This window comes from Larus michahellis, chromosome W, assembly GCF_964199755.1.
Source record: "Larus michahellis chromosome W, bLarMic1.1, whole genome shotgun sequence".
Lineage (NCBI taxonomy): Eukaryota > Metazoa > Chordata > Aves > Charadriiformes > Laridae > Larus > Larus michahellis.
In genome coordinates this window covers 23762968-23785546 of record NC_133929.1, presented here as the reverse complement: position 1 = coordinate 23785546, position 22579 = coordinate 23762968, and the positions used below count along the sequence as shown (strand labels likewise).

Genomic DNA, 22579 nt, shown 5'->3' with positions numbered 1-22579 from the left:
GTTTGGGTTTTTTTCTATATATTTTACCTCTGATGATCCATTTTACCCACTTTGGAATCTTACTGTAGATTCTTTGAATTAGGAAAAACTGAAGCTGTAATAACTTTATTTCCAGTAATTGGATAAGTTAGGGGGCATTTGGATGCATGCTGTGGGCCCTTCTTTTTTTAGTTCATTCCAAGCCCATAGCAGCAGACACACACATCCCAAGAGTGTGAATCTGCCGGAGCAAAACTCAAAACTACAGTTATAGGTAAGTAAACTTTTTCTCTTACCTTTTAAGTTCTTATCCAGCTCCTCTCCCTTTCTCCCCATTACCCATCTCCCCCCAGAAGTCCCCCAAAGAGGAGACTAACAGAACACTATTAAGAATTAATACTTTGTTTACATCTAATTTTATGTAGCCAATGAATGAAATGACAGAATGTGTAATTATAACCAGTATATTACCATTCATTTCCAAAAATATGCTATAGGGGTTTTATTTACTTAAAAATGGAGATACAAGCGTAATCACTTGTATACTAATCTTGCAGAAGATTACAGTCGCTAATACTAGAAGATTAAATGAGACAGTGTAAAACATAAATGATTGTGTGTCTATGTAGTAGGACAGTGTGAGAATCAGGTATCATGTATTTTGTGTATACAAACTTTCATTAGGTCTGTGTTTTGTAGTGTTACATAATAGGTGTAACTGGCACCTCATGTAGCTTTCCCAAGACAAAGCAGGTTTGCAAAGTCCAGTTCCTATAGATGAGAGACTTTTTTTGTTTTGTGTTCAGATGGGCTTTAAGAAAAGTAAGGGGAAGAAATTCCTCTTCTGTCTAGAGAAATTGCAATGAAGTGTTGCAATGTTTCCATCTATCTAGGAAAAATTACTTTCTTTTATGTTTTTTTTAAAGAATGAAATACTGATTGAGCAAAAAACACTTTTTTTTTTTTTTTTTAAAAAGTAGAGGCATATTTTTTTAATGGTGTTTACTTTCTTTTGCTGCTCTTGTGTAACATGAAATCAAATTCCCACATTTATCCCAGGTTGCTCTTTACGTAGGGTAGCACAGAAACCTGCTCTTGTAAGCAGGTATAGAAAATAACTAAAACCCAGAAGTTTGGTAAGAAGTGTATTTTATTTTTATCTGTAGCATAAACTAAGATTAAAAAATTAAATATAATTTGCATGTAGCATATGACCTTGATTGTACCTGTTAAATGGATGGGAGGATTTATAATATTACTTACCCAGTGATGACTTTATTTTGTTCTGGGACAGTCACTTCTCTATAATGGATTTAAATATTGATAAAGAAACAGCATGTATAATTAAAAAAGCTTATTAACAGTTTAAGCCCAGCATTTCTATAGTTCATAGTCACTGAGTTCACTCCAACATCAACCTAAAATGACATAGACTTTTTTCATTATCATCCCATATAAATGTTACTGTATCTAGTTAATTGAAGATTACCTCAAACCAGGACAAAGATGTTTTTGAATGCAAGGTATGATGTCAGAATGAAATCAACATCTGTAGGGGAGATTAAAAGTCTTCACCAATAAATTTCAAAGTCATTTGCTTATTTCTAAAGTTTGTTGTTTCTACAAAGGAATTTGAAACTAATTGAATATGTTAATCTCTAAGCGATACATAAAATAAGTAGTTTTCATAAAGTCTACTGTTAGCGTGTTGCATTTTTCTTGTGAAATTAGGTGCTGCATTGTGTATTTCAAAAGTAATTGCACTTCAGGTTTTGCTCAGATTTTTTAACAATTGAGTTTACAAAACTATAATTCTTCACAAAGTAATCACATGGATAAAACCCAGAATTTGTGTCAGAAAAATCTAACTCATAAATAAAATGAAATCATATTGTTTGTAAAAGCAATATTAAATTCAGGAAGGTTAAATTACAGCTTCCAGTCTCTAAACAAGTGGAGATGCTTGATTTATAATTTGCTGTAGTTCAATTCTTGTTATTTTCTAGTGTAATATTTCTTTTGTATTGCTATAGTCGTCAGGGAATAATGATTACCAAACATCCTTAAGTAGAAAAATTTGTAAGATCATATTTCATTCTCTAGTTATGCTGATTACATTATTGTCATATTTAAGAAAACAAGCAGAACTTTACCAAAATGAAGATTCTGAGTTCTGCTACATCCTAAGGCATGTCAGAGACTCCTGTAGTCTTTTTGGGTTTGGTGGGTTTTTTGGGGTTTCTTTTGGGTTGGGTTTTTTTTTTTTTCTGAATGAGTTTGGACATCCCTCCTGATGGGCTTTCTTTTTTGCATAGTGACCAGAAGTTTGATGAAGTCTCTTGACAGATTGCTAAAAATTAGCAGCTGTTTCTGTTCAGATTCTCAGAAATACCTTCCTCTGAACTGCAGCAGCTGTAAGCCCTCTGGTCTCTACTTTGGAGCCTATGGAATTATGTTCTGTTCTATAAAGCTTCCTTTACCAGGATCATGACTGTACTTTCTTAGTTTGGTCTGTAAGGGGCAAACTAAGGCAGTGAGACTAAAATTTTTGACTTATGTTTGCTGAGTCTCTCCTTCAAGGGGAGGAGCTAGTGCTGTGGGAATCCCTTCTACTGATGGGAAGGGGTCTCTTTGGTTGTTTAATTCTTTGTTTATTGGAATATGGTTTTGGGGGGAGGTCAGGTGAGAGCAAACTCTCATGGCCAGTAATACTGAACATTCATGAAAGAGTAGAAAGATAAGAATGGATATTTGCCCTCACTCCATTGATAGGTCATCCATCAGTACCATTAAAGTAATTTTAAATCTTCATTATATCCAGATTATATCGATTTGGTTTAGATTCTTGTGGTCTACACAACGCTGTTAGTTGGGGGGACAGGGCGCTTGGACAGCTTTGAAGAGATCTGTGAAAAATAACTAGGAAAACAAAATGGTTGTCAGTAAACATAGATTTGTTATTTAGGTGTATGGTTACATGTTATTTGTCAAAAATTCCTAGTCTTGACTGTTAGCTTAAATAAGATAAGTTTGTAATTGGCCTCTGGCTGACTTGTCTTTGATGTTCAAAAATGGAAGGTTTGACAATAAGTAATAACTGCTTAGGACTGGTATATTTGGTATAAATTTATTCATTACTGGTTTAAATAATGCAAATAAGTGGTATTTCAAATGAGTGGAGGCCTATCCCAATAATCTCTGAAGAGTGTTTGAGCTTTTAAAATATTAAACTCTTAACTTTTTTTAAAAGCAAAACAATTTGTACTGGAGTCATCAAAACGATGACAATCAGCGTTATCCAGAATTCAGCGTTACAGGATCGATCTTCTTTGTGGTTCTGAAGAGGAGTAAATTTACATTTAACCATCTTGGATATGAAGTCTCCAATTGAATCCCTTACAAGGTTTAAATGGGGAAGTGGTAATTTATCTGTTGTGTCTTCAAGATCATTCAGAAATCTCTGGATTTTAAAGTCTACCAAACAGCATTAATAGAACGGACTGTTACCATTCTGCTAAAACAAAGCTCAGCAACCATGCATGTGGTTCTTATTTAGACTTGTTACCTTTTCACAGGTATTTACAAAAGGCCCATTTCAGTTTGCTAGGACAAGCAGTTCTAGAAGTTTTTAGGTTATCGTTCTGTTCTGAAAGAGTTTAATCTGGGACTTAAGACAATCATCGGGTTTGCAAGAAAGCAGTAACATCGGAGACTTCAGGACTAGTGGTGTTCTGGCTGCCGCTCTGGAAAGATTTCAGATTAAATGGAAGAATGGAGATACTTCTTTAATACAGCTCCCCTCATCCGGCTGCTGTCCCTAATACTTACTCAGCTTCCAAGTATATCTGTTTTCAGGATGGATATTCTTCAAATCACGATTGACTTGCAGTTTCAGCAGAAATGTATTTGAAGGTATCTGTGGTTATTCCAGTGCAATGTGTTGTTGCACAAAGGTTCTGCAGTAATTGATTAATTTCTAAATCTGAAAGTACTCATTGTTTTGACACACAGATATTTCCAAAGATGAAGGCCACAACCTGTCTCCAGGAATACTGTTCATAACAGGAGAGGTGAGACATAACTGCTTGGAAATCCAGCTAACCTTTTTTTTTTCCACTTCAAACTTGTGGTTCCTGTAATATTTTGTTTCTTGCACCACGGTGATCCATTTAATTTGACAGAACATCTCTGCTATTTTTTTAGAATAAGGTAGCTTATGATCTTCCTTTGAGTACCAAGGTGTAATACCTTTTGGTGAGCATGTTGCAATGTAAAGAGAACATCCATGCAGATTTGCCAAGCCAAAAGAATGCATACATAGGAGAATAACTGGGATCAGACTACTCTGAGCTGTCATAAATTTGTTCAAGGAACTGAACAAAATGTTGATATATTTTGGATGTATCTACATTCGTGGGGAGGAATGAATGAATGATGTTTATAAAAAGAAAAGAATCTGAAAACAACAAACTTGGATACCTGATCTCTAATATAGTCAGAAAGTTCTTCTGTGGCTTACTACGTATTCCTTTTATTACAAAAACTGTTACAAAGAGTGAAGCAAAAATATCCTGATCACACTTTATTGGTCTCAAGAGCTTGTGAGCCTATCTGTTCAAAACCGTGGCAAGCTTTGAACCTAGGTCTGCAGGATTTGAAAGGAAAATATTAGTCTGATATTTTGGCGAAGTCCTAGATCCTGATAATAAAAAGAAATTCTACTATCTATGGAATGAAGTGAACAAAGCTTGGATACTGATGCCTTGAAGGATATGAAGCATATTTGAATGGATATTGTAAAAGTTCCTAAGTTCATCTGTTCGTTAAGACCCTAAGGGGTTTTGGGACTCATGCCTTAACAAGGCATATTTATGCAAACCTGTGTATATTTGATTGTAAAAGAGAAGACCTGAAGACATCTGTTTTCAGAGATTAATTACTCTCTCCTCACTTATCTGATACTCTATTGATTATTCTCATATAGTTCGAAGTGAGTTCAAGATTTGATAAAGCACTCAAAGCCCAATGGTGTTTTTCACCTTTCATATTTCTGCAGCTATGACGGCAACCTAAAACCTTTTTGTGCTCATTCAGTGGAGTTTTTTTCCATTATGCTCGATGAAGATAGTGGTACTATGTACTCATCCTATCTTTAATGCCCTAGTTCAACCTGATATTTTCATAAACTTGGGCCAGCTTTTTTGTCCTAGATCCAGAAATCTCATAGAGGCAAAACAGTAATGATCAAGTCTAGTTCTGAGGATCACCATCAAGATGCACTGGAAATATGAAGAAATCTGGGAGTAATCTGTAGCTCTGTCTGCAGTCACCTTGCTGTTTAGGAAAAGAAAACTTTGAAGGCATCCCTTTCTTCTCAGATAAGATGTCAACAGGTTGTGGTTATAACTTACTAAAACATCAGTACTAAGTTATCAAAAGACATGAAGAAGGTGTATCAAGAGAGTTCTGTATTTAGAAGGAATATGCCAAGTTGTGATGTGATCATCTATTTATATGTTCTCAACTTAAAATTTGACATTTTAGATGATGATGAAGAGCAATGTTTTGAGCCTGGTCGGTTATGGAAGATCATAGAATGGTTTAGGTTGGAAGGGGCCTTAAAGATCATCTAGTTCAACCCCCCTGCAGTGGGCAGGGACACCTCCCACTAGACCAGGTTGTTCAAAGCCCCATCTGACCTGGCCTTGAACACCTCCAGGGATGGGGTATCCACAATTTCTCTGGGCAACCTGTTCCAGTGTCTCACCACCCTCATTGTAAAGAATTTCTTCCTGATATCTAATCTAAAGCTACCCTCTTTCAGTTACCCTTCATCCTATCATTACACTCCCTGATAAAGAGTCCCTCCCCATCTTTCCTCTAGACCCCTTTCACGTACTGGAAGGCCACAACAAGGTCTCCCCAGAGCCTTCTCTTCTTCAGGCTGAACAATCCCAGCTCTCTCAGCCTTTCTTCATAGGAGAGGTGCTCCAGCCCTCTGGTCATCTTCACAGCCCTCCTCTGGACCCATTCCAACAGGTCCGTGTCCTTCTTATGTTGGGGGCCCCAGAGCTGGATGCAGTTCAAGAGAGAAAATTACCCCTACCTGAATTGTTTTGGTTGTTTAATCTTGGAGCCCTCAGCATGAGGGCTCTGAAAGGTGAGTGTTGTTTGATCCAGCTACAGCAGTTTAAGGCATCACAGCTCCTGGCCATTTGCCTTGCTCCTATAGTGGGGGTAGCAGAAGAAAACATTTGCTTGGCTCTTAGCTGACTTGTTCAGTCTGGGAGGTTAATGCAAACCGCCTTCGCTAGTGCCTTAAGCTGATGCACTGGACAATGAAACACACTTGTGGAAATGTGAATGTGTATTCCCTTCTGCTACAGGTGGTAACCTCAGTTAAAGGAACAGGGCAGATAACTGGTAACAGTAATGTCTTAAAGACTACTGTTAGATCCACCATCAGAGCTTTACAGGACTTTTTCAGCGTGGCTGACACTTCTGGGTTAAAATGAAAAAGCTGACTGACGTTTACCTAAGAACACAAGTTTCTCAATTTGTGTTTCAAAATTTAAAGAGTTTTAATTAATAAATAAGGTAGTGAGAGGTGTGTGTGTGTATGTATGTATATTAATGTATATATTAAAAAAAAAAAAATCAAATTTGAAATCTATCAGTCTGGAAGCTTGTACTTCATAGCCATTCCGAAGACCTGCCGTGAAGCTCAGTGAGGTCAAAGCCCTCTTAGTCACAGGGAGAAAAAGAATTTTTGTCACTGCATGAAGGTTTCAAAAAAATACATTTGTTTTAATATATTGTGTAGGGAAGTGAATCTATATAAGCTCTTATATGAATCCAGCAGTTGTACAGAAAAAGAAAAAATTGCCATGCTAAAAAGCTGCACCTTCAGTTTGGCAAATTAATTTTGCTTCACGTGTCTACCATATAAAGTTGTTAGGTGTTACTACATTTTTTTTCAAAGTTCCTTATTTGCAGTTGACCAGTTTCTGCATGGAGTTTATTGTATCTGTCTTTACTGTCCTCCAGCCATTAAGTGTTGTACATGATTTTGGGAGTTTTAGGAAGTTAGAGATATACAAATAGATATGAGAATGAAAATGATGGGGAAAAAAACCAACACACAAACCTGTTCACATCACTGGAATTGACCGTGTTACTACTTGTTACTGTGTTCTAATGTTAATTTTGGATATGATCCGTCAAATTTTAAATTCTGAATAAGAATCTTCTACAAATATAGAAGAAATTAGAAATCATATATTATAATTCTGATTTACAACTTGAGAGGTTGGGGGTATTTTTCCTTAGAGTTTAATTCCCTCTTCCTTGATTGCATCATCCTTACCCTTCCCCTGCTCACAAAAAGAGAGCTGTCTCATTGCATCTGGTGATAAGGCACCACAAATCTAGGCACAAAATAAGTTATTTTTCTTATATTGCATTTGTGGTCTGGACGTTCTGACAGTAGATCTACAACAGAATTTCCAACCTGTGTTTGGTCATTACTTAGACTTAAAATCATATTCCCTGATTACAGAGAAAATAATTGCTTTTTTTGAGAAATGAGAATATAAGCTGTAGTGCAGGTAGGGCTTTTGAGTTTCATGGCAGAAATTAATTTTAGTTTAGAGTACCATGTTGGTAATATAAATAGGTTGTATTTTAAATGAATAGGGCATACTCATTTTGATATTTCCATTTGCTTCTCATTTCTATGAATTCTACCAAATTACAGGGTGTGTGCTTGGCTCACTTTTTATTTTTATGTATTCTACTCTTAATGATTTCTATTATTTTTTTATTTTTTTTTAGTGCAAACTGAAAGGATTGTTGCAGTGTCAAGCTCTTGACGCTGCATAAAATTAGAACTGATCTCTTTATTTCATCCATGAAAGCATTATGATTGCAAAGGGAAAATACTCAAGCTTTTAATTATGTAGTGCCCCCTCATCTAATGCATATCTGTTCTGGTATAGACTCCAACTCTTGATATATTCCTTGTTTCAAAGAGAAGCATGGATTGTTGGAGTTATTTTAATCATTTTTGTTCATTGTTTGTGTGTTCCCTGGCTATGATATGTGTGAAGTCCAACTGATGCACTGAACCAAGTAGGGAGAACCTCTGTCCTAATCATTGCAGATCCTTGCTTAGTTCATGTATAATAAAGCTGGCTGAATCTGCAGAAGAGAATCTTTTATAGTAGCATTTCTCAAAACTTGCTTCAAGTGTAAATTGATTAATTTTTTTTGGTCGTTATGTATTGCAGCTGCTTTATTAGATGGTTCTCTTGGGAATTTTACAGGGACTGATTTCATATGTTTTGAAGGTGTTAATTAATGATTAATTGGCACATGTGGTAGACTGACAACGAATGATAGTCTGAATACGTTAAAAAGTATTAGTTAGAGAAGTTCTATTCTTGCTTTTAAATTCAGTGGGTTTTGTTGTGTGTGCACATATGTGCTAAGGAGGATTAATTGGTGGGGGTGGAGGGGAATGGACATTTCTGCTTGGACATTTACCTGTTTTTAGGTATAGCATTTGTGATTTTTCTCTTTTAATTTGCAGATAAGCCACTGAAGAAGCGAAAACAAGAAAACAAACCACAGGAGGCTGGAGGAGGAAATAGAGCAGCTTCTCAGGAGACAGGTTCTGCAGGAAATGGGGCAAGGCCAGCGTTGATGGTTAGTATTGATCTGCAGCAAGCAGGAAGAGTGGACTCTCAGGCAACAGTAACTCAGGATTTGGACACCATCAAAAAACCTGAAGAAATTAAGCAGTATAACGACGGGTTTGTGTGTGTTCCCCAAGAAGACACTGTTGGAGTTCTTAAATTTAAACCTGAAAACCATCCCGAGATTTTTAGGAAGACATCAGACTTTGAGGGTCAAAAGACAGATATCCAGCAAAATGAAAACAGACAAATGGAATTTCAGCAAAATGTGAGCAGGCGGTTGGAAAATAAACACAATGAGAACAAACAGGTAGAAGCTAAACATGAAAGCAAGAATGAAAGCAGACAAATGGAAGTGAAACACAATGAGAACAGACAGACAGAATCAAAACAAAATGAGAGCAGGCAAATGGAGATGAAACAAAATGAGGGAAAACAAAATAATGGCAAACAGGAAATAAGGCAGAGGCCTGAAACACCAAAACAGAAGAGTGAAGGCAGGCCCGAAACACCAAAACAGAAGAGTGAAGGCAGGCCCGAAACACCAAAACATAGACACGATAACAGGAGGGACTCCAGTAAACCATTTTCAGATAAGAAAATTGAAATATCTAGGCATAAACTAGATGTGAAATCTGATCCTTCAAGGATAAAATCTGAAAGTAGATCTGATCCAACAAAACAAAGGCCTGATGGGCGTTCAGTTTCTGATACACTGAGGCGTGACCATGATAGCCTTAAACAAAGATCTGAGGACAGGGAGGAGTCAGAGAGATACAGAGGAGACCCATCCAAGATTAGAAGGCCTGAATATTTGAGATCCTCAAACAAAAATGAACATGATTTTAAGCATGGTATTAAATCTGATGGTTCAAAAATTGAGAAATTTGAAAGGAAACATAGACATGAGTCTGGTGAATCAAGGGAAAGGTTTTCTTCTGGGGATCAGAAATCAAGACCTGACAGCCCTCGCATTAAACAGGAAGGTAAAGGAGATTCTAGTAAATCAAGACCTGATAAACCTGGTTTTAAGTCACCCAACAGCAAGGAGGAACGAAGGACAGATGGTAATAAGAGTAAAGTAGATAGTAATAAAGCACATACTGACAATAAAGCAGAGTTTCCCAGTTATTTGTTGGGGGCAAGATCTGGTGCTTTGAAACACTTTGTCATTCCAAAAATCAAGCGTGATAAAGATGGCAATGTCACTCATGAGTCAAGGAAAACTGAATTTAAAGGTGAACAGAAGGACAAAGTAGAGAAGATTGGGCTAGTTGAAGATCTAAATAAAGGAGCTAAGCCTGTAGTTGTCCTTCAAAAGCTTTCATTGGATGATGTGCAGAAATTTATTAAGGATAGAGAAGATAAATCAAGGGGCTCTTGTTTTAAACCTAACAAGAACAAGTCATCCAAATCTAATAAAGGTAAGATTTTTTTTTTTAATGTTAATTGCATTATATCTTGTACACTTTGTTCTTTTAGATTTGCTACTTCTGTGGTTACAAATTAAACGCAAACGTTTGTTAGTTTATATTCTTGCTTGTATGGTGATTTTGGGGAACAAAGTGAAACTTGTCTATGAGATTGTAGCAAGATTTCCAATAATGACAGTGTAACTGAAATGATTTGTTTACTCTAATGCAAGTTCCTAAAGTGGGAACACTTAAATAGTCTTAAACTGTACTTCAGATACATTAGTTTAATCTGGTAATTTATCTAGTTAAACATAACTGCTATATGAATGATTTAAACTGGTTTAAGTGTGTCTGTATAAGGGACTAGTACTACTGTAACTAAATCAGTGTAGCTGGAGTGGTGGGTAATACTATGTATACAAGCCCTAAGATTCTTTTATATTTTTAACTGGAAATTAAATGTGATTTTTCCAAGGGATGTTTTGACATGATGAAATAAGAAGGCAGTTACAAAGTCCCACCTGCATCTTTTACACTATAAGTACAACTCTGCTGGGAAGCCTCCACACTTTAGGCTTTGTGACAATAAGCTTACAAAAAGGTTCTGTCTTTAGTAGAATTCAGATATTGTTGTCTCTATGGTCCAGTGTATGCAGAAAGAGGAAAGGAACTGGTAAACAATGGGCTGGCATTTATTTTTCAAATTATTAATATAGAAATTATTCAGAATAGTTTGTAGATTTGATATTTGATTGATTGATTGTCTCTTCTGCAGATTTAACACTACTTTTTTTTTAAGTACGATTGCTTTTCTTCTTGGTGCCATAATTTTGGCTTCTGTTTCAGACTGAAGTAGATAATTTCACAGTGTGAAATCAATGTTACTAACTGGCCAGGGTTCCTTTTTTTTTAATGTTTAGCATTTAAAGTATTTGAATTTCTTACATAGTTATGTTTATAGAGCTGTCATGTCTCAAAGATAGACAAATAAAGTGGCAGGGGAGAGGATTTCAGCTGTATACAGGATTATTCATGAATGGAGTTCCAAGTATATCATTGCTCATGAATTCGAGATTAAAATGTTTCTTACAAAGTCGATCTGATAAATGATACAGAAATCATCTTTGTGAATGTATAACTATGTTTATGTGCATGTGTACAGAGTTGATATCTGTATAATGAATTTATTGTGCTGTGTCTGTTCTCTGTCTACTAACCTGATTGTATTGACTCTTAAAGACTTAATAATTCAGGATGAATATTACTTATTTGTAAAATATTAGCCACCTTGTTAAATATTTTCTCTTTATCCTAGAAATATGAACATTTCATCTCTCCCTTTTTGAGGTTCAGAACAGGCAAAATTTCCATCTCTAACAATAATAGGTATCTAGAGTCAGACATAAAATTATGACATCTTTGCTGTCAGCTTAGTCTAAAGATTTCAGATGAAACTTTTTTCCCTTTATAGGGAATACTGTATACTTTCTGATGGAATTCAGCTCTTGTCTCCAAAAGATAGACTGAATTCACACAATTCTATGTACAGAAAATCAGTATTTTTTAGAGCCCTCAGAGCTATATACAGTGAATGTACGCTTTCTAAAATGTTTCTGAAGTAGACTTTTTTGTAGTCTGTATTGTATGTGGTTATTTATATAGTATATTTTAGTAATGTGTAAAGGTTTTAATGACTCTTATCCGATTGGCATGACTGGTAGCTGTGTCACACGAGCAATGCATTCATTTTAAAGTCAGGTTTATAGCTTTTCTGCAATGTTTTTGTGTATTTTGTGTTTTCTGAACTTATATATTTCTTACATATTCTGAAATAAATTGGGACATATTTTCCAGGGGAAAAAATGTTTGAATCTGATATCAATCTCTTTGCTATTGTATCTAGAATAAGATTCTTACAACGATACTAGAAATAAGTTTCATGTAAAGAATAATGTTGTAGCTATGTTTCTCTTACAAATCAAGTTTTGAGTGTTCATCCAGGCAGGTTTCGGAGAAAGTGTCTTTGAACTTCAGATTTTTTCATGTGTAATCTTAGTTTTACGGTTTTTTACCCAACTTCCTGGTAACCTACTTCCTAGGATATATTATGCTAAATAATTAGGTGAAGTACTGTGTTTTAAAAGGTTCGTAATTCAGAAAGATATATCTTCATAAGCCAAAGTCTATTTGTCAGCGACTGACTGATATAGAAAATATTCATGTCGTTTCCACAGTGTCCTCACTCCAAATGAGATAAATAGCAGTCACTGTTTTACTCCATGCCATTTTTAGTTATAAACATTTTAATACACTACAAGATGTAACTTTCATAAAGATTCTTTCTTTGTTTCATCATATATTTCTTAATAGACTGTAGCAAATCTTTTCTAGTGTTGCCTTTTAGCATCATTATTCCACTTCTCACATCTCTCTTATTCCATGTAGCTTAGTATATTTTGCTTTATCTTTCCTTCTTTTACCTGCTTGTATTTCTTGTCCTTTGTCTTTCCTTTCTCATCCATCCCTCCCCCAAGAAAATGTCTTCTCCTGGCTTTGTCACGTATAACATCATAGCTGTGATTAGTTCAGCAAGCTCAAAACACCATTTAGAAAGTCATTATGACTTAAGGGAGTAATGCCCATTCATTATAAAACTCAGTAAAATTGACTTGTTTTAAGCTAAAATTAATGCTATGTATACTGAAAGTCTGTACAACTTTTTACATTGTTTCAGTAAACTTTACATTTTAAAATCATACCTTTATTGTGCACATGGATAAGCCTTGCATTGTACCGTAAAAAACCAAAGTAACATTTTAATCAAATTTTATAGACAGGTTTGAAATTTTGTTAAGTTATTATATGAATGGGATAGACTTAGTACTGTTCCTTGAGTATGAAACAGATATGAGTAATGAGAGAAACTGTAACTATCTGTGTTAAGATGTCTGAGTTGGTTTATAATATATTTGAAGGATTGGCTTTCGAAAATAAACACCACATACATAATGCAAGTTTTAGTTCTAGGACAAATGAGTGCATGTTTTTTGACTTGTGCAGAAACACCTTTTGGGTCTTCAAATATCACCTAAAAAGATTTTGGTTTAAAAAAAAAAAAAAAAAAAGTGATAATTTCACCGCAGAATCTAATGCCAAATGCTACTCCTTCATTGCGTAGATTGTTATTATAGGATTTCATTATCTGTACAACACAGAACTTTAAACACAGGTTTTCGTTGCTCACTACAAGCCTTCCTAAATATACTGTGTTCTCTGCTGCTATGATCTGAAATTTGAGTGAAGACTTGCCGTTTCTTCAAAGGTCCTCTTCATATTTTTACAGGTGTAACTAAAAAATCCACTGCTGCTTAATCATCTTTATGTCATAGAGTTAAAGCAATGCTTCTAGATTTTTCTGTGTTCTATGCTTGTGTGTTTGGGTTTTTTTAATTCCAGATGACTTTTTCAGAGCCTATAAGTATAATTTGTAGTCAGTGGTAGGTTGTAGCAGCGTAAAATTCCATGGCATTTGTGTAACATGATGATGGTCCATCTTTGAGTTCTAGCGCTGCTGGAAACAGTCTCACTTGTGAAGCAGAGTAATCAATTAGGTGCTCATCTTCTAGGTAAGAGTGACAAGAAAGGGAGTGTTCCAGGATAAAAAGCTGTATCCAGATTGTGTTGTCTCTGTGAGCCGACTTCTGATGCTTCTCACAGTCTTTTGGGCAGCACAGCAGAGCTACTTACCAATACTTTTTGGTACAGCTGAAAACTGTAGACAAAAAGGGAGCATCAATTTTAAGCATTTGTTTAAATCCTTCATGCATAGGACTTATACAAAGACAAAATTGGCAAACCTTTGAGAAAAATAGCTTATGGATATTAATTCATCAAGAAAACTTTCGAGTTCAACTCAAATTTATTTCCAAAATAAGTCTCTTGATGCTGAAACAGACATACTGTTGTACTCACTGAAATCAGTGGGGCAAGCAACTGTGCTGCAAGGAAATGACGAGTAAAAGCATATTTCCTTTGGAAAGGAAAAGATTGCAACTCAGCTTGCTTACTACAGATTGTGTTTTTGTAAAGATAACCATTGTGAAAGTCTGTAATTCCACAAATCTCAAATTTGAAATCACTGTCTTAAAGATCCTGGTAACAACTGAATTTGCATATGGGAAGGTCAGAGTAATAACCCACTAAGCATCTTGCATGTGCGTGTACTGCCAGATGGATCAAGCATGTCATAACTTTCTCTGAAGTTCTCTAGTAAATTATGCCACATTTCAGAGAAGTAAAGGATATATTTCCTGGTTTACAGCAAGGAGTTTATCATGATTCTTCTCAGCTGAAGTCTTTAAAGCTTCTCTTAAACTCTAAATTTAACTGAATTTGTTGAAAAAACATCACTTTCATAAGCATTCTACGATCTTCACGTTTTTCCTCTTTCCTGAGATATTAGTGACTACCTCTTTTCAACTTAACTAGTCTAGAAGAGGAGCTGGCTGTCCCTCATGGCATTAGAAGTATTTAAAGATATGTTGGGTTTGCAGAGGATCTGTTTTAATATACACTTTATCCATTTAGCCCTAATTCATTTTTTTTTCTCCTTTCTGGACTGAACAGGTTCATAGTTTGAAAAATATTCCAGGCATTGTTTAGTCAAAAGCCAAAATCAAACTATATATAACCAGGTAAATACAATAGTCTATGAAGGTCTCAGTTCTCTAGCATTGGTTGTTCCTACTTGCAGGGATATTTTTTTTTTTTTTAATTTTTTTTTTAGGCATGGTGTGTCTGTCCTATCCCAAAAAGTATGTTGGGATGTGTGTGGACATTGTACATACTCTCTGGGGTCTTCATTTTTAGTGTTAGTTTTTCAGAAGTAGATGTTGGATAAACTGCTATTGGTAGACAGCAGGAATTCAGCATTTGCACACTGGAGTCCTTTCTTATGTGGATCTGTTACCAGTACAATAGGAGACATTTTCAGCACGTTGTTTTGCCTGGAGACTGCTTGAGTTATTTCCTATTTTTGTCTTTCCCACTAAGGTAAATATTTTGATTCTTGCTCTCACAGTTGTTCTTAATTCTTCTCAGGATAGTAAGAGTGAACTTTACATGTTGCACATTGAGTTCTTAGCAGCAGCAATAAACTTGACCAAATCTACTAGTTTCATTGTACTTTGGTTCATCCGAAATATGATGCTTTGTCTGTTTGAAGATTTAGGAGTGCATTGTTTAGTTAGTTCACTTTTGAAAAATTACTTTGGTACATGTAAATGATAGAAATTTATTACCTAATTTGTCAGAGCAATTTGTTGAAAGTCTGAAACTGCCTTTGGTTCATGGGCTTGGATGCTTGATCAGATTCTTCTTATTTCTGGAAAAAGCTACAGCTATTTTGCATAAATGATTTCTGCAGCAATGCATTGCAATGTGTAAAAAAACATGGGCCAGCAATTTGTCTGACACTACAATATGCAATGCAGACCTGTTCACGTGTCTAATTATCTAAATATGGATGTTATTTCTTGGCTTATGCGCAGGGATATGTGATCAAAATTTTTGGTTTGAATTTTCTTCTAGACAAAGGGTAAATTTGGCAAAATACAAATAGGGGAAAGCCTCACATTTGCTTCTGGTAAATGAACTTTTCTGTTGCTTGACATTTTCAACCGTTTTATGTGACTGTTTTTGTGTAAGAAAATTTAAACTATTTACTTGAAATTTGCAATTGATTTTTGCTCCGTGGGAATGTTAACAATGAACATAAAAGAAGAGGTTGAGACCTTTTTTGTTCTTCAAATTACTGAACTGTTGTTTGCATCAAATAAAGGTTTCTTAAATATGCTTACTGTTTAATTAGCTTCTGAGCTACTTTCCTGTAGTGTTTTATATTAAAAGCTAAAATATCAGCAATTTTTTGTTCTTGTTGTTCATGCAATTACGTTACTTTAAAGAAGCAAAACAAGAGTAGCTTCATGTGATGTTTTCAGTGATAAAGGCTAAGAATCTTTCCATGATAGAGCAAGGTGAAAGCAGATCTTGATGTGCCTATAGTCACAAATTGGATATAAATCATGGTGTTTGTTTTACTTGTTCTCTGCGAAGATCTTGGTTGTATTATATTGATTATATAGGAGTTTTTCTTTTATGAGAAGAAAAAATTGAGGTTTAATTTGATTATATTTAATGAAGGTCTTTTTTCTTAGGTGAGGCCCCATGGCTCAGTTTTTAAACTAATCATAATACATGTCTGGGAAAATGCATCAATCATAAATTTCAGATTCCAAACATTAATAGTAACGTAAAATTATATGCTGTGTTTTGCAACTGTGCAAAACACCTTAACTTTAAAAATACAATACATTGAGTTGGCTTAAATTTCAATGCATATGTTCAAAAGCAATGACAGTGAAATCCAAAAGCAGTCCCCTGACACTCTGATTCATAAAAGTGAGGTTCTTTGTGCAGCGCTGCATTTATTTCACTTGCTGATTTTGCTCCATTTTACTCTGAGTACAGCTATATTTTTTGTGAAGTATCTTGCAAAACTAGACTTCTCTAGCCTTCTTTTATTGATTTTTATAAAGATGAGAAGTTAGTAAATAGCAATAAGGAATAAAATAACTTGTGGCTATAGTTGCTGCAGCAATTGGATAGCTTGAGGAAATCATTGATACACATGTAATGTGAGTTCTCATGCTTCTTGGCATCTTTGGAGAGTGCGTGTTGGGTATATTCCTTGCTCTCTGGATCCTTCAGGGAAGTCTCTTGGAAATCTCTTCACTCTGTCAAAAAATGTTTCTTCCTTCTAAGAGTATTTTGTGCTATTGTAAAATCTTTTTTGAATCTGTGCTGCTTAGCCATGGGCAATGATGACCTCTACTACATCATGGAATTATTCTGTTGCTGTGTCCAGATTCTTCTCTGACCCACCAACCTGGCTGGGTCCCATTTCTCAAGGCCAGAGCTAAGGACTGGAATATAACCAGGGAGCCTCAACCTCTCCTTTTGTTTAGCTCAAGGCTGAGAGCCATCCCTTTGTGCCAGTATTGGGGTATATGAGGAAAAATGATTTTGAAAGATGTGTTCAAGCAGGTTCTATGGAATGATATAGGACATACTTCTTCCTAACAGTACTTCTCTCCCTCCCGCCAAATCCATTGCAGCAGAGAATCCTGTGGGTGTGGTCCCTTGGGCAGTGGTGAGGGGATCTCAGTCTCCTGCCCTCTTTCAGGTGTGTGTGTGAGCTGAGCTCAGGAGTTATCCCTTCATGGATGTAGTCAAAAAGTGAGGGTAGCTGTATACCCTTCCACAAACTTTAGCGCAGAGAATGCCCGAGGAAAGCCACTGAAGTAAATGGATGACTACTCAGATTATTTTCATCAGTATTCATCTTGATTGTGTGTTTTTCAGCTGATGATATGGTATTGAGATAAAAGCGGAACTTTGGTCTTATGAGCAGATGTACTTTCCTCATACCTTAAGTTCCCATTTGAGAAAAGGATTGTGATTTCCCTGTGTTTCCCCTTCTGTTCTTAAAACTCTCCAGGACACAGAATTATTTGGAGGAGTGTGATGCTGGTGGGCAAGGTACTCTGATCACCAAGGACTCAAATATAAAGAACATACTGGAGCATTTTAAGGGAGAGCACAGTGGAAAGGATATAATTAAATTTGCACACTAAGGGATAGCTGAAAATTTTCAGCTTTAACCAGTAAGCTGTTCATCAATCACAGGTAGTCATGTGGTTCTCTGCACTCTAGTGCCTGAGTGCTATACGGTAAAAGTACTTAACTATTTTAGAAGGGTATTTATTTTCCATGCATCTTTATAAAGTAGAGAAGTAGTTTTATCCCCTTTTTTTTTAGTTCTTAATCTAAAATAGAACCTTATCTGCATGAGTGGTTGTAGTAGAATTAAGCTGTGAGTCTGCTGTTGTAGTTGCAATGACATGGCTATCTAACAACGAGAAAGAAGGCACTCTTGTTACGGAGTAAGAGTGTATTGTGTTTGATTTGGCATAGAGTTTGAAGGTTGTTTGAGTTATTCCAGAAAGAAACTGCTTTTCTTCCTGTATATATGTCTGACGGAGGAGGTTTTATCAGTGTAGTTGTAGCGGTGACCCAAAATTTTGTTTTCAATGTCAAAATGAAGATGTGTGGCAATTCATTAGTGTAGAAGTTCCAGAATGCGGGGAGTATCTAAACTTAAATTTCTAAACACTAAGAAATGCAAAGTTAAGATTCATATCCCCACTCCAAACAAGTGACATTGTTCCCTCTTAGACCATTGTGTGTTCTTTTCTATAATGTCTTGATATTTGGAAAAAGTTGCATTTTTAAATACAAGGTATATATAGAGATTACAAATATGAAATTGCAATAACTGCAGTTTTGCTTATTATAAAGTATTATCACACAGAAATGGAAAAGACAATATTTACGGGAGGCTAATTTATGCAGAAGACTTCATTAACATAAACCTTACTTTTGAACTGAACTTCAGGAGTAGTTTTTCTTCAAGCACTTGTTCATTTGTTGCAATAGATGTATGTGCAAACAGGCCATTTTGATGTCATGAGTATTTTAAAGTAACAATATAAGCAAACTGATGTGGATTGTTTCTACTGTATTAACTGTCTCTTAAAGTTATAGAAGTAGCAAACCAGAGTTTAGGTTTCTAAATGTTTTTGAATCTTGATGGCTTGTTTGTTAATATGAAATTACACCAAAATGTAAACCATACATCTGTTTTCCGTAGTTTGGAAAGCAAAGATAAGTCATTACTGAGAAGATGACAGAGTTTATTAGCGTTGGTTTTGATTTTATGGCAGGAACAGCCTCTCTGATCCTGGAAAGCTGACCTAAGCATCAGCAAGTATCATCTCCTTTTCCATAGCTGCTTGTTTGAAGTTACCATATCAAGCCAGGTGAAACTAATCTGAACACACTGATTGTTGTGTCAAAATATAGTTGTGCTGTCCATATTGAATGGATCTAATCAAAGTCCATAATGATGTTACATTTTTTGGTGGCCTTTTTTTATGTTCAACCTTTCTTGAAGGCATTCTGGTGATGGATGCATCTGCCTGAATCAGGGGAGATATATTTGACTTGCAAATTTAAGGCAAAGTGATTTTTGGATCCTTCTAAAGATTAGATTTGCATAAATATTAGCTAAAGTTAAAGGCTGTTCTACAAACTTGAAACCACCCATCAAGTTATGAATAAAAAACAATGCTGAACTTTGAATCAGATCTGTGCCTTGCCATTCTTTTTTTAATCCATGTATGGATTAGGGAAATACTATATCTGCTAGACATTTGTATAACTCTTTCTACTATACATGGCAAAACCCTTTGAAAAGCTTCACAGATTAAAATAGAACATGGGAGGAGGTTTACCGACTAATTCATTTTTAGCTAAGATTCTCTGGCTGGTTTTTAACTGTATTATATTTTGTCAAGAATTGTTTGGTGAGAAACAAGTATCTTGATGGTCAGTGGGATATTCAGTAACAGCTGAAGATTCTCTAATAACTTCTCTAAGAAACCTTTCGATAATGTCAATCAAAAACAAGCATATGTTCTTCCTCCAGCAAGCAACTAGTAAGTCATGAACAGCATTGCATAACTTCAGAAAAGCACTGAAGAAGTGGTGGTTCATGTATGTTCTTCAAGATAAATTGTTGATGAATTGTTCTTGCAGCTAGTCTGTGACTCGCTCTTCGGTTTCACTAATGTGGATCAGAATTGTGATTCCTTACAGTGGAACAAAGATTTGGTTACCATAGCACTTTTCTTGTGGGTTCTTTTTGTTTGTTTTAATAATTTTGAGAGTATGTGTAAGTGATGTCTGAAGAACACTGATGCCTATAGTCCATTTCAGGTATACTGTATATGCTGATCACATGCATTGCAAAAAATTGAATTATTTTGTTGACAAGGACAGTTTTTCAGAAAGCTTGGTTTACTGGGGCAATCTTATTAACATGCGGAGTAACTTTTTAGCAAAGTTACTTTCTCCTTTGCTATTTAAAAAGCCATGCAAATTAAAGTAGAATGTAACTGATTCAAGTGGAAGCAGGAAAGTAGGTATCGGGTCTTAGCAAACTTACCAAACAAATTGAAAAACTGAAGGTGATCATACATGCTTTTGTAGATGCTTTCAAATGGTTTTGTGTTCTATATTCTTTTAAACATTTTTGAAAAGTATCCTGTAAACTAAAAAGGTATTAGTATGGGTTTTATAACCTAATGTTTGTTGCCCCGTGACTGTATTCTTATGGTGAACTGGATTCTCTTAAGTATTTCTTTACTACCCTGAACAAATAAATAGTACATTTGTTATAAAATATGGAGCTATTAAAAAAGGAATTTAGTAAGATGTGAAGATTGGGTTGCCCTGACTCAATATAAGTAATAAAGTAAAATAAATATTAACAAGCTTTTGACTGGAGTCCCACAGTATATAATATCTCTGAATTTCTTCAGAAAGGACAGGGAGTCCTTTTCCATATATGTCAAAATTGTTCATACATGTGCAGTCATGCTTAACTCCTTTGGTACTGCATGAGTAAAACTTTTTAGATTTGGTTATTTACAATCTTCAGCAGCTAAGGAAACTGGGCATGCAGCAGACTTGTTCCAGGGAACATTGTGACAGAAACAAAAACTTCATAGATGGCTTATTAGAGCACTTTACAATAATTCTATTTGTTCTCTTTTCTGATATTCCTCTCTTGAATAAAGCAAGCTTTTCATATTCCCTAATAAAAGAAAAATTTCATCTGAAATATCTGTAACAGGAGAGAGTGCAGTTTAAGCATTAGTTGAAGTTATCATTGGAGAACAGAAAACCTGGAACTTCTAAGAAGGAAATAAAGTTATTTTTCCAAATACTTAAAGTACTTGCATTTTTCTTTTTTTGTTGATGTCTAATTAACACTGTGGTAATTGACGTATTTTTACGAATTAGCGTTCTACCCCAGGAACAAAATCAGTAAGGAAAGCAAGAATAGATATTCCTAGGAGGTAGGAGAGTAGTAGCCTGTGGTTTTTGTTCCGGTCTTGTTCTGGGTTTTTTTTTTGTCTTTTTTTAAGGGTTTTCTTACTTAAAATATATCACCCTTCATCTTACTGAGATGTTCTTTGTGCACAGTATAAGGAAAATAAAGAACAAATTCTGTTCTAACAGTTCCTCAAAGCAATGATTACACAATCTTAAAATTACATCATGAAACATTCAGACATAGTTTTAAAATTGAGTTTGAAATTGAATTGAATTAGGATTTGGTCATGGAACCCTTGCCAAACTAGGTATACAATCCATTACTGATTTGTTTCCTTTTCTGATTTCCTCTCCTTACTGCCTTACTAGTTATTCTGTTTTTGAATTTACTTCTCATTGTAGACTAGGAGAGGCTCAAAGCTATATTTGTAGAAAATACTCCTGTTAGTGTAAGCACATCTAGCCCATCTAGCTTTTAAGCATCTGTATGAATCTTAATGCAACTTTTGTTCCTTTACTTGCAGCTGTTTTTTGCAATGTCTTTGGGCGGATTTTCTGTAGGCTTTATGTTCTGTGTGTTGTCCCACTGATTTCAATGAAATTACCAACAGTGCATGAAATTGAGAATATGTGTTAAAAAATGGTATCTGAGGCCCTCTAGCGATTTCACCTGTGGAAATTGTTTTAAAACAATGTGCAAATTTTCCTCTAGTCTGGGGATGAATGTAAGCTAACTCTCTTCAGACACATAGGCGTACAAAGAGACATGGAGTATTAGTGTGGGGACACCACTGCTTAGACATGGCTATGCAGCATCCAGATTGGACCTGGCAGGCATCTAGTCAGCTGGTGGTACACACAGAGGAACTGATCTGTCTGTGCTGTCATACTTCTGCCTATTTTCAATCAAGTGCCCAGACTGCAAAGAATAATCATTTCACAGCACTATGGTAAACCACACTGAAATGTTTTCTAGCATTTTTGAAAGCAACATTGAGAATTTAGGTAACTTTGGCAGGTGGTGATTATCAAAGGATGGCAGCTTAAAGCAAACAAATAAGAGTGACCACAGCATGGGGGAAGCAGGGATAACTTTTGCTATCAGTTTTACTTTATAGATATTTCCCTACCTCAGTTTGAAAACCCCAATATTTTAATTTAAAACTTTTTTTAAAATGCACTTAAATGGGATGACTTGCTGAACATACCTGAGATTTATAGAAAAATAACTTTCTGATCAGAACTTTCATTGCTTATAGGCAGTTTTTATGGATGTAGAGATATATGATGTATGTGAGACTTTTTTTTTTTTTTTAAATTTTGTTGCTGGAAACTATTTTCTCATATTAAGACTCTGTAATTCCAGTTAAAGTTGTTTGGGGGGGGAAGACTAAGCTTGGATTAGAAGATAGAATATTAGTGTAAAAATTGAAATAAATTTTAGAAAGTTATGTTAATGATGTAGCGATT

General features: G+C 35.3%; 1 protein-coding gene across 3 annotated transcripts in view; it reads left to right on the top strand.

Moving 5' to 3' along the window:
• LOC141735693 (nipped-B-like protein) overlaps window positions 1-22579 on the top strand; it is a 174954-nt gene that overhangs the window by 93738 nt on the left and 58637 nt on the right. For all 3 annotated transcript variants that reach the window (XM_074568784.1, XM_074568782.1, XM_074568783.1), the window contains one exon: window positions 8570-10099. In XM_074568784.1, coding sequence (XP_074424885.1) covers window positions 8570-10099 — 1530 coding nt within the window. The remainder of the gene's footprint in view (window positions 1-8569; window positions 10100-22579) is intronic.